General features: G+C 48.7%; 1 protein-coding gene across 2 annotated transcripts in view; it reads left to right on the top strand.

Moving 5' to 3' along the window:
• The window catches only part of AFAP1L1 (actin filament associated protein 1 like 1), a 66,535-nt gene that overhangs the window by 33,063 nt on the left and 20,428 nt on the right, over window positions 1-13,044 (top strand). For both annotated transcript variants that reach the window (XM_050794000.1, XM_050794001.1), the window contains exons 6-12: window positions 1,341-1,439; window positions 2,445-2,656; window positions 5,023-5,202; window positions 7,184-7,276; window positions 10,591-10,684; window positions 10,921-11,073; window positions 12,469-12,680. In XM_050794000.1, coding sequence (XP_050649957.1) covers window positions 1,341-1,439; window positions 2,445-2,656; window positions 5,023-5,202; window positions 7,184-7,276; window positions 10,591-10,684; window positions 10,921-11,073; window positions 12,469-12,680 — 1,043 coding nt within the window. The remainder of the gene's footprint in view (window positions 1-1,340; window positions 1,440-2,444; window positions 2,657-5,022; window positions 5,203-7,183; window positions 7,277-10,590; window positions 10,685-10,920; window positions 11,074-12,468; window positions 12,681-13,044) is intronic.

The raw sequence follows: 13,044 nt of genomic DNA, 5'->3' as shown, positions 1-13,044 counted from the left end.
GTGCACCATCCCCTGAGCCGGCACCCTCAGTTCTGATCCAGGCTCTGTCACCAGCAAACTGTGTGTGGCTTGTTTCCTTGTCTGTAAAATGGGGCTGATCTCTACCTCCCTGCCTTGTGGGAATCAAAGGAGACAATCACAGTAATAACAGCTGGCACTCGTTTAGCATATTGTGTGTGCCAGGTACTGTCCTAAGAATTCACATGCATTGTATCACTAAGCCAAGGTGGGAATTGCTCATGTCACTTTCCAGATCAAGAATCTGAAATGCAGAGACTTTTCTTTTCGAGGTCACTCAGTAAATGATAGAGGTAGGACTTGAACTCAACTCTGATTGATCCCAAAGCACATGCTCTTAACCATCTGAACTCAAAGTATGTTCCAGGGACTGCCTGTATCAAAATAACATTTTTTAAAAATTATTGAATAAATTTTCCCCAACTCATTGGAGTCCAATATATTTTCTATTTTTATGTATGTTTAGAATTTTCCTATTAAATAGTCATTTTTTAATGCAGATTCCTCAGCCCAGCCCACTCCAATGAACCAGAATCTCTGGAGATACAGCCCGGGCATCTGCATTTTCAAACAACTCGCAGATGATTCTGATACAGAATACAGTCTGAGACATCCCACTAACACCAGCACTGCACTGTGCTACCTGCCAGCTCCAAATGGGAAGGTGTTGTGAAAATCCGCACAGGCAGTTGTAGTCACTATTATGCGCAATATTATTATCTCCTCTAGTTCAGTTCTTCCTTTGCAGTCCCAGAGGTTTAGAAGGAAGTGAGAGGAAGGGCTGAGGTGGAAGAAGACGAGAAGGCAGAGCAGGGAGGGAGGTCTCAGCCCAGGCAGCTGGTACATTGCTCCCTGCAGTACAAAAATCAGAGCTGTGACCAACACACACACCGCACACACACGCCACACACACACACACACACACACACACACACACACCATGCACACATGCAATACTCTGGGGTCATTGAGGAGGAGCTGACCACTCCTGCCTAAGGAAGTCAGAGGAAAGCTCTTTGATCTGGGTCTTGATGGATGAGGAGTCCTCTGGCAGAAGAGAGAGAGCACAGGGAACAGCACGAATACGTGCCAGGAGATATGACAGCCCAGCAGGGCAGTTTCTGGTAACAGGAGCAGAGGGACTGTGGGGAGCTAGAACAGATGAGATGCAGAGAGGAGGCCCCACACCCTGGCCCAGAGCTGCTCAGAGTGCCTGCTGTCTCTTCCCTGAGGAGGAGTAGGGGTGTCAGGATCTCCCCCAGTCCTGGCCCCTGGAGTTCGCCTGCATTTCTCCAAAGTGAGCTCTTTCTGACAACCCACAGATGGCTGCAGCCCCTCACACTCGATTGTGGATGGCTACTATGAGGACGCAGACAGCAGCTACCCTGCAACCAGAGTGAACGGCGAGCTTAAGAGCTCCTGTAAGTACCAGGTGGGCATCCAGATGCTGGGCAGGGCTTCTGCCCTTGCCCTGGCTGTTAGCATGCGTGTGCCCACCAGCCCCTCACCCAGACCGTGGTCACCAGAGAGGCCCCAAAGCCCTTGTTTTGGGTGACCCCAGCACTCAGTGGAAGGACCGCTGGAATGAGTCAGGAGGCCTGGATCGAACCCTTTCCCTGACTTTTAATAACTGATCTTAGGTGAGTAATTTCTTTTCGCTGAGCCTCAAGTTTCCTTATCTATAAAATGGAGATTTGCTGGGTTATCGTGAAAATAATGAAAGACAACAGATGTCAAGGTGAAGGGGTAGCATAAATTTATTGAATAGCATAAATTGATTGAACATTTATTGGGTGCCAAACACTTGGCTAAACACTGTCCACGCATTGGTCTTCAAATAGCCGGCTGAAGTGGGTATCCCGTTTATTATGATCATTTTACTGATGAGGACACTGAAGCTCTGAGAAGGGAAGTAACCAAGATCACAAAGCAAGGGATAAATCAGTACAACAAAATGCAAAAGTAGGGGCCAGCCAGGCATGGCTCACACCTGTAATCCCAGTACTTTGGGAGGCCAAGGCGGGTGGATCACCTGAGGTCAGGAGTTGGAGACCAGCCTGGCCAACGTGGTGAAACCCCATCTCTACTAAAAATACAAAAATTAGCCGGGTGTGGTGGTGGGCGCCTGTAATCCCAGCTACCTGGGAGGCTGAGACAGGAGAATCACTTGAACTCGGGAGGTGGAGGTTGCAGTAAGGCAGAGGTTGCAGTAAGCTGATATCACACCACTGCAGTCCAGCCTGGGTGACAGAGCGAGACTCCATCTCAAAAAAAAAAAAAAGTAGAGGCCTTAGTCATTACCAGTGTCATGCCTTATGCCCATGCCTTCCTAGCCTCAGGCCCCAGTGCAGGGATGGCTGCAGAGGGGTGAGAAGGTGCTTCCCCAGAACGGCACAGTGACAGATCCTTTCCCATGACGCCTGCAGATAATGACTCTGACGCAATGAGCAGCTCCTATGAGTCCTACGATGAGGAGGAGGAGGAAGGGAAGAGCCCGCAGCCCCGACACCAGTGGCCCTCAGAGGAGGCCTCCATGCACCTGGTGAGGGAATGCAGGATATGTGCCTTCCTGCTGCGGAAAAAGCGTTTCGGGCAGTGGGCCAAGCAGCTGACGGTCATCAGGGAGGACCAGCTCCTGGTGAGTGGTCTAGCAGCAACCACGTGCCTCAGCCTCACATGGACTTGCATGTGGGTGTGTCTCTACATCTATGTGGATATGTCTGCCTTGGGCATACCCGGATTGACTTGGTGCACAGAAGCTCAAAGCCCCCATGCTCCCAAGATCACGACTTTCCCTACTGGAGCAGAATTTAAACACACACACACACACACACACACACACACACACCTCTGTCTCTCTCTCTCTCTATCTCTATCTCTCTCTCTCTCTCTCGCTGTCAAATTTAAAGACCTGGGCTAGGCACGGTCGCTCACACCTGTAATCCCAGCACTTTTGGAGGCCAAGGCAGGTGGATCACTTGAGGTCAGGAGTTCGAGACCAGCCTGGCCAACATGGTGAAACCCCATCTCTACTAAAAATATTAAAAAATTAGCCAGGTGTGGTAGTGTGTGCCTGTAGTCCCAGCTAATTGGGAGGCTGAGTCAGGAGAATCACTTGAAACCAGAAGGCTGAGGTTGCAGTGAGCCGAGATCATACCACTACATTCCAACTTGGGCGACGGTGTGAAACTCCATCTCAAAAACCAAAAAAAAACCAAAAAAAAGACCTGATATAGGCTTTACCATGTTTTTGTTTTGTCCAAAAAAAAAGAATTATCACTTTTAAATTTTTGTTGTTTTTCATTATGCAAGTAAATGTGCTTATTTATAAAGTAGAGAAAAACAGATGAAAAGTGATTAAAAAAAAAACTATTGACCAAACATCAATAATTTCACTGACCAAGAGATAACCACTATTAAGCTTTAGTGTACACATTTCCACCCTCATTTCCATACATCTGTCTTTTATAAAATGAATCCCCTACAAAACTCAATTGTTCTATTACTTGCTTTTTTTTAAGAAGGGTTTTTTTTATATTTGCCATCTCTCAGCCTATCATTTCATAAAAGAAAGAGCACCTTTAATTACAAAGTAAGAGGATAAACATAATTTCAGAAAAAGAATAGCTTCTCTCCCCAGAAATCTGTTGACAAGCCTTGCCCAACATGAATGCATCTGAAACATGACCTTTTCTCACTCCAGGGCGGCACTAGTCCAAGGGACATGACAAACCTCTTTCCAATCCTACCCCTTCTATATTTTTCTCCATACATTGCAGTAGCTAGGACCTCAAGCACAATGCAAACAGAAGTGGGAGAGCAGGCATCCTTGTCTCAGTCTAGAGCTCAAAAGGGAAGTCACTGTTAAGGCTGGGTATGGTGACTCATGCCTGTAATCCCAGCACTTTGGGAGGCTGAGGCAGGAGGATCACTTGAAGCTAGGAGTTCAAAACCAGCCTGGGCAACAAAGCAAGACTCCATCTCTACAAAAAAAACAAATTTTTTTTTATTTAGCCAGGCATAGTGGTATGCACCTGTAGTCCCAGCTACTCAGGAGTCTGAGGCAGGAAGATTGCTTGAGCCCAGGAGTTTGAAGCTGCAGTGAGCTGTGATCACAGCACTGCACTCCAGCGTGGGTGATAAAGCAAGACCCAGTCTCTAAAAATAATAATAATAATAATTTACCATTCAGGATGACATTTGCTGTGGTTTGTTTGTAGATGAAAATGTTCCTTATGATTACATTAAGGAGATCCCTCTATTCTTAGTTTACTTAAATGGATGCTGAATTTTATCAAATACTTTTTCTAGCTCTATTCAGATATGTGATTTTTGGCCTTTTTTTCTGTTCATATGGTTAATGATACAGTTGGTCTTTGAATGTTAAACTGCTCTTGCATTCCTAGAATAAACCCCACTTGGTCTTGATGTAGTTGCTTTTTACATACCTCTGGAATCCATTTGCTAGCATTTTGGTCAGGGCTTTTGCGATTGTGTTATGAGAGAAATTAGCATATAATTTTCTCCTTTCGTAATGTCATTGTCAGGTTCTGGTATGAAAGTAATGCCGGACTCATAAAAAAAAGATGGGAAAGTGAGAATCATTATTCATAAACTATTGACTTCCCAAGGCCAACCCTCCATCTCTGCTAGAATTCTGTCTCCCAAATTCCTGCCAGGTAGATTTTTAACTGGCTTCCTCCTGAGCCAGCCCATTTCTTCTCTGGTTCTTTAGGGTAACCTGGTCTTCCTAGGATTATGCTACAGTCTGCCTCTTCCCAAATAGGTAGTTGTGACTGAAAATTGCCCAAAGATGCCTCCTCCCAGGCTTCTCTTCCAGGGTGAACGGCCTGGACCCTTTAGCTATCCTCGCACAGTGCCCATGGCTAGGGTGGGGGAGGCCTCTAAAGGGAGGTCGGGCCTCCCCCGAGCCTTTGTGTGAGGATGTCTTTCTCCTCTACCCTCTACTTCAGAAGATCCTGATGCCTTTCTCTCCCTGTCCAGTGTTATAAAAGCTCCAAGGACCGGCAGCCGCATCTGAGGTTGGCACTGGATACCTGCAGCGTCATCTACGTGCCCAAGGACAGCCGGCACAAGAGGCATGAGCTACGTTTCACCCAGGGGGCTACCGAGGTCTTGGTGCTGTCACTGCAGAGCCGAGAGCAGGCCGAGGAGTGGCTGAAGGTGCGTGGCCTGCACCTGACCTTCCCACCTTCCCACCCTTTCTCTCTTCCCCAAGCCAGCCCTCAGTAGAGCTGGCTCCTGTCCCTGGAAGAGCCTCTTGCTCAGTGCCTGAGCCCAAATGCCCTGTGTGTGGCTAGGGTTTATGTATGGAAATGGGCCTCAGATGTCTCCAGGAGGCAGACTTCATGCTGGAGACCTATGTTCCTTCTAGTTATTTGAATTCCCTTTCCAAATCCTTACTGTGGGCTTGTTCAGGCTGCACTTGTATACCTCCTGGAACTGGAAGCTTAGTATCTACAAAGGAAGCTGATTTCATCATTAGACCAGTGAATTCTTAAAACAACAACAACAATAAAGGAAAAATCCTTCCTTGCCTTGAAACGTACATCCTTGTAATGACCACCCATGGGCCAGCTTCTGCCTCTGCAGCTACACGGAACAATGAGAGTTACCAAAAAATGAGCACTTACTTTGTGCCATGCATTGTGCCAAGAGCTTTACATACATGACCTCATTTCTGCTTGAAAATGGGACAAAATATTATTGTTCCCTTTTCACAGATGAGGAAACTAAGACGCAGCTTTGAGAACTTATGTGACTTGCCAAAGGTCACACAACCAAAGTGATTGGAGCCAGAATTTGAAGCTAAGAAGTAAGTCTCCTCCAAAGGCCATAGGCAGGATGACATAGTGATGACATGGGAGAGGGGACTTTGTGGCACCCACACTTGAGTCAAGCCCCAGGCCTAAGGGGCACTTACTGGTTGTGTGACCTTCTGCAAATGACTTTGCCCCTCTGTGCCTGTTTTTTTCATCTGTGAAATGGTCCTTGGAAGGATTCTGGAGAGCACTCGGCACAGTGCCTGCCAGGCAGTGAGTGTGTGGCAACTGTCAGTAATTACTGCCATGATGACTGCGATGCCCCACCCCCCATTCCTTTACAGCAGACCCCCATCCCTGCGCCGCCTCTACTTCACTCTGACACCGTCCTTTCCTCCTCTGGTCTTCCTGCTGGAACAATGAAACCAAACACCTCCCTCCCTACCCAGCCCCTTCCTTCCTGTGATAACCAGCCCCCCTGATGGAACATTTGGTGTTTCTCATTACCTCTTTGTCTCAGGAGGGAAGGAAGGGGAGAACCTGCCTGCTGGGGGAGCCTGTACCCCTCCATGGACTGGTGGGGTCGGCAGACGGAGCCCTAGACTGGAGTTAAAAGAGACCTGCCTTGACATTGATCCCGGGCGGCAGTTAGCCCAGAGGTTAACAGTGGGCAGCTGAACTGCCTGCATTTAGTTTCTGGCTCTGCTGCCCCTAACAGGTGGCTTCCCCTCTGCAAGGCTTGTCATCTTAAGCTGTAACTCAGGGGTCACAAGGCTGCTGAGGGATAAAATGGGATAATCCACAGAAAGCCACCAGATAGGTGAGCAACAAATGGTGGCTGTGATTATTTCCTGATCTCATGCTTATTGCTGCGTGGCCTTGGCAAGTGAGTGGATGCCTTTAGGAGATAGAGGTGATAACTCCAGCTGCCCTACAGGTTGCTGTAAAGGTGCACATGGTCACAGAAGCAGGTCCCTCACGCTTGTGAGGCTTTATGGTTCCCATCACTCTTCACATCTGTGGTCCCACTGTCCTCAGGCAACCCAAGGAGGAAAGCAGAGGACTAGTATCATTCCCATGTTGCAGATGTGGACACTGAGACCCAGAGCAGGGAAGTGGCTCTTCCAAGACCACACAACTAATTAGCAATAAGCCTCTTGGTCCCCATCCTTGTATCTTTTCAACCCAGGGGACAGATATGGGAGAAACACTTTACAAACCCCAGTGTGCCCCACGCATGTGCAGGTGGCTATGTCAGCCCATCTCTTCCCCACAGTGGCCCTGACCCTCTGTTCTACAGCATTCACCACACAGACCCCATTCTTCCTTTGCATCGACAGCTTCCCTGCCCACCCGTTCACAGCCGTGTGTCCTCTTCACAGGTCATCCGAGAAGTGAGCAAGCCAGTTGGGGGAGCTGAGGGAGTGGAGGTGCCCAGATCCCCAGTCCTCCTGTGCAAGTTGGACCCGGACAAGGTATATCTGTCTCCACTAGGTCTTCCCCGGGCCAGGCAGTGGCCACTCAACACAGGCTCAACCCCAGGGGAACTCACTGGCTGGGGGAAAAGCCGGGCAACTGCCAAACTGTAGGTGACCAGCACAGAGCTGGCACAACAGTAGGTGCTTAATAAATGTCTCCTGAATTCATGAATGCATGAACAAACGAGTGCCTGTGCCCAAAGTGCAACACAAACCAGAGGAGGGAGTGACGCACCTGCCAGGACGGGAGGAGGTCACGTTGCAATCGTGCCATGAAAAATAAGTTGAAATTTGTCAACTAGAAAAGGAGGGTATATAATCCCAGCACTTTGGGAGGCCAAGGCGGGCACATCACTTGAGCCCAGGAGTTCAAGACCAGCCTGGACAACATAGTGAGACCTCATCTCTAAAACACAAAAATTACAAAACTTACAATTTTTGGTGTGGTGGCACATGCCTGTAGTGGTGTGGTGGCACATGCCTGTAGTCCCCACTACTCAGGAGGCTAAGCTAGGAGAATTGCTTGAGCCTGGCAGGTGGAGGCTGCAGTGAGCCATGATTGCGCCACTGCACTCCAGCCTGGGCAACAGAGTGAGACCCTGTCTCAGAAAAAAAGAAAGAAAAGAGAGAGAGAAAGAAGAAAGAGAAGGAGGGTGCCTGTCTGGAACATGAGAGAAGCAGGCATTAGAGTTGGTCAGGCTGTTGGCAAATATGTCCCAGTACCTACACATTGCCAGGTACTGTGGGTAACAAAGGGCCTTGGACCCAAGTCCTCCCCTTAAGGACATTCCAGTCGAGGGGAAGGGTTAAGACCCACAGACACGGGCCTTGCATGATGTAATCAAGGCTTGTATTTATAGACTGTGACTGCATGCCCTGCAGTGTACTAAACGCTTTATGTGTATTAACTGAGGTGATTTTCATAAGAACTCTTTGGGTGGGTACATTTTCAGAGGAGAAAGCTAAGACAGAGATTTGCCCAAGGTCACATAGTAAATAAGAACCATAGCCAGGATTTGAACCCAGATGGTCTAGTTCTTGATGACCATGTTGCCCCTCCTCTCAAGGTCAGGATCCTGGGCACCTGCTTGACAGGTACTCGGTGAGTACCCAGGGCACCCCAGGAACTGTGCTAGCCATTGAAATGCAGTCCAAACACAAACAGGTGCAAGCCCTGCCCTCACAGCACTTCCAGCCCAGTAGGAAGTAGACGTGAATCAAACAGTCACACGGACTTATAAATGCCAAGCTGTGTAAATGCTAGGAGGGAAAAGTACCAGGTACCCTGGGGCCCTGTCTCTGCCTCAGCGCCCCAAGAAGGCTTCTCTGAGGAAGTGATATTTCAAATGAAGATGAAAAATTAGCAGGGAAGAGGAGGGAAAAGGCACTCTAAGCAGAGGGAAAAGTTGCAGGAGCAGGAAGAAGCATGGAACTGAAAACGGCCAGTATGGCTAAGCTCAGAGAGAAAGGAGAGCCCACCAGCCTGTTAGAGTATCGCAGAAAGCTACAGTGAGTGGAACAGGGGCCCACACTGGCTGGAAGGACGAGAACGGTGAGGGAAATGGACACCTATGTTGAGCCTTAAGGCGTAGGCAAGATTTCACTGAGGCAAAGGTGGGCCAAGGGGAGGAAACAGAAGCAAAGGTATGGGATCAGGCAGAGTCACCAGGAGTGGAAGATGTGCCCAGGTAGATGCAGGAGGAGAAGCTCAACCCTATCCTCACTTAGCCTTTGCCATGCGTGAGGCCGGAGGGAAAGCAGCGTTGACGGTGTCAGTGTGTGAGTGTGTGTGTGCACACACTTGCCAGCGCATGCTGTGGTGCAGTTTGAAGGATGTGTAGAGAGGAAGAAGAGGCAAGCTGGTAGAGTTGAGATTTCCTGTGGCTGAGCGTCCACAGGGAGGGTAACTAGGATGTTGGGGGTGGTATTTTGGGTGGAGAGTGAGGGTGAGGACGTGATATTGGTAGGTCTCTTCTCCACGGAATCATGTGATTGCAGCGTCACCATCGAGTTCATTCCAAAGTGCTCACGGTACCTCTTTGTATTTGCTCTATCTTAATGAAAAATGTACCATCTGTACACCATTGCCGAACACATGGAGCCATAGCTTCTGTTTCACCATTTGAAGAGGTGATTCTTCATACTCGACAGTCCTGTCCCCTTTCTGACAGCTGTCATGTTTCCAGCCCTTTGGACATTGAGAGGTGCCCATGATCGCCTGTCCTCTCCGTCCCCCGTTGCTTATGGTGAAGCAGCCCTGAGCCTGGTTTGAGAGGATCTTGGCAGGAAAGGCTTTGGGGCCTCAGAGCTCTGTAATTCCACCTTCTTAAGTGGGTGGATGTCATTTAATCCTGGCCCAAGTGTGGCTGGCGCAGTTTGGCTCCTTGAAGAAAGATGGCAGCACACCACACAGGTGTTAGAAATGATACAGTCCGTGGGCCTTCACTTGGGCTGGCTCCCTCACAGCAGCCCTCTGAAGTGGGTGGAATTCAAGTGAGAAAACCCAGCCTTGGAGAGACAGAAGCACTTTCCCACATTCCCATAGCTAATAAGTGGTAAGAGAGTCATCATTACTTCCACTCTACATCCCATGGTACCTAGTAGACACTTAATGGACCTTGTATGAATGAATCGATGAATGGTCTAGAGTTGGTGTCACGAGTAAAACTAATTTGGGCTGGCAGTGAAATTGTTGACATGTTGTGTGTGCGTGTGTGGGTGTGTGTCCCCTTCCCATCCTCTCCTCCAAGTTAGGATCATAATGGACTCCTGCTGGTCACCAGGTCCCACCATGACTGTTTTGAAAATGTCTGCCAGCTCATCTCTTTTTCTCCATCCTCACTGTCATCTCGGTTCATGCTCTTGTTGAGTCTCATCATGACCAGGATGACACTCTCTTAAGTGGCTCTTTTGCTTCCAGTCTTGTCCCCTCTTTTCTATCCCCACAATGCCACTGGAAGTAACTTCCTAAACCAATTTGGATTACATTAGTGTTCCACTTAAATACTTTCCCAGCTCCCTGTCACCTGCCAAATACAGTCCAAATTCCTAAGACATTCATTTCAAAGTGTTATAATTAATTGCCTCCCTCCCCAAATGGACTGTGAATTGCCCAAAGACATAACCATATCTAAGTCATGGTTGTCTTTCCAATACCTGGTATGGTATCAGGCACAGGATAGTTGCTGACAAACATTTGTTAACTAATTATCATGTGCTGGGGGAGTTGGAGGGAGATCGAACCAATAAAGGGAAATTTGGGTACCTCCGAATGTGCCCTCTGATGGGGGACTGTCTGTGTCCCTCCTCAGAGGCTGTCCCAAGAGAAGCAGACCTCAGATTCTGACAGCGTTGGCATGGGCGACAACTGTTCTACCCTTGGCCGCCGGGAGACCTGTGATCACGGTAGGAGCCTCTGGGGGCTCAGGCTGGGGAATGCTGGAACTGGGCAGGGCCCTGCCCATGGGCACACAGCGGCAGAGTAGGTTCTGATCATTCTGGAGACCTGGGTAAGGTGACCTGGCCTGCCATCCCTGGAGCTGCAGGCCCATCCTGTGTGCAGGCTGAAAAGGCCACAGGGAAGACTAAGGATGGGTGAGACTCAGGGCTCCCTCCACTCCCCTGACCCATTTCCCCAACAGGCAAAGGGAAGAAGAGCAGCCTGGCAGAACTGAAGGGCTCAATGAGCAGGGCCGCGGGCCGCAAGATCACCCGTATCATCAGCTTTTCCAAGAAGAAGCCATTGGCCGATGACCTGCAGACGTCCTCCACCGAGGAGGAGGTTCCCTGCTGTGGTGGGTCCAGGGCACGGGGATGAAGGGTGCTCAGGTCCTGTGGGCACGGGCTTCTGGGGCTGAGGCCAGGAGACCTCATGCCGCATCCACCTCACCCCCAGGGCAGGGGAGGGAATCCCAGCCTACTGGGAGGCTAAGCCCCACTCCATTAACACTCTAGGCTTTCCCATCACTTCTCTTTCCAGAGGCCCTGACACTCAACCAAAGGAAAAGCCAGCTGACCACTGTATTTCTATGCTCCCTGTGACCTTAGTCCAAATCACTGCCCATCTCTGGGCCTCAGTTTCTCAGTTTCCTCCACGATAACAAGACGGGGTATCTCATTTCCCAGCATAGAGCGTGCCAGGTGTATAAGTAACAACCCATATTATAGGGAAATTTATTGGAGAAACATATTTAGGTACTTTTTATTATAAATGCATTCAATGTGAATTAAAAGTGATTTGAAGGGGAAAACATTATTCTGCTCATGTAAATGTAGTGTTCCATGTACTGGAATCCAATTTTTAAAAATCATATATTTTGGATATGCAGTAATATTCTAACCCTGAAAAAAATATTATAAAAGTACATGGCAAGACCAGGCGCAGTGGCTCACCTCTGTAATCCCAGCACTTTGGGAGGCCAAGGCGGGAGGATCGCTTGAGCCCTGGAGTTTGAGTCCAGCCTGGGTAACATGGTGAAACCCTGTCTATACCAAAAATACAAAAATTAGCCAAGCATGGTGGTGTATGCCTGTAATCCCAGCTACTTGGGAGGCTGAGGTGGGAGGATCACTTGAGCCATGATAGAGACACCATACTCCAGCTTGGGTGACAGAGGGAGACCCAGTCTCAAAAAATAAATACATAAATAAATATATGGTTACAAAGAAATATTTTGTAATCAGTGAATCAGAGTGCATCATGGTAAAAATAAACAAATTTAAATCTAAAACATTAAGAGGGAATTCTAAACCTGTGGGTCATTAGCTACATAGCAGCTGTGCCTTGGTCAATTTTAGGATTATGTAGGCGAGACATTTTTGTTCCCACACGCTGCCACTGGGTGTCAGCATCATCCATTATTTTCCATCTTTCAGTAACAGTTTTGATTTGGGGAGAAAAGGCAAAAGAGTTGTGTTTTTTATATCATACGCAGTAGTTGCTGCCCTTTTCATCAAGCTTGGTGTGGCCCAAAGGCTGTGCAGACATGTACGAATGCCATTATCAGTCCTTGTTTCACAGGTAAGAAATAAACTCAGAAAAGCATGCCCAAGGTCACCCTGAGGTCACAGGGGAGAGAAAGCTAACCAGGACCCTGAGGTCTTCTTTCCAGCAGACACAAGGAGCCGCCTTGCGTCCCCATGCTGTCCCGGGGCAGGCTGTGGGAACCTCACACCACTGTCTCCTCCAGGCTACCTGAACGTGCTGGTGAACCAGGGCTGGAAGGAACGCTGGTGCCGCCTGAAGTGCAACACTCTGTATTTCCACAAGGACCACACGGACCTGCGAACCCACATAAACGCCATCGTCCTGCAAGGCTGTGAGGTGGCCCCGGGCTTTGGGCCCCGACACCCGTTTGCCTTCAGGATCCTGCGCAACCGGCAGGAGGTGGCCATCTTGGAGGTGAGAGGAGAGGGTGGGATGCGGGTGGTGCTTGGTCTGGGGACTCTGGTCTGAGTGTTGTGTTTTTGTTTGGGGGAGCCCTTGCTGCTGACACCATGGGGACTGAAGGGGAAGGAAAACAAGCCCCACTCCTGTCAGGTGACCCAAGTAGGATTATAAGACAACATACAGGACACCCACTTAATTTGAATTTCAGGTAAGCCATGAACATTACCCGGAACGTTTTCATAAAAATATAGGTATGTGCCACGCAAGATTGGAGCTCTATCGATACTAAACTATTATTGTTCATCTGACATTCAAATTAAACAAAACATTCTGTATTTTTATTCACTAAATCTGGCAGCACCAGAACCAAGGTTTG

This window comes from Macaca thibetana, chromosome 6 (genome assembly GCF_024542745.1).
Source record: "Macaca thibetana thibetana isolate TM-01 chromosome 6, ASM2454274v1, whole genome shotgun sequence".
NCBI lineage: Eukaryota > Metazoa > Chordata > Mammalia > Primates > Cercopithecidae > Macaca > Macaca thibetana.
This window is presented reverse-complemented; position numbering and strand designations above follow the sequence as displayed.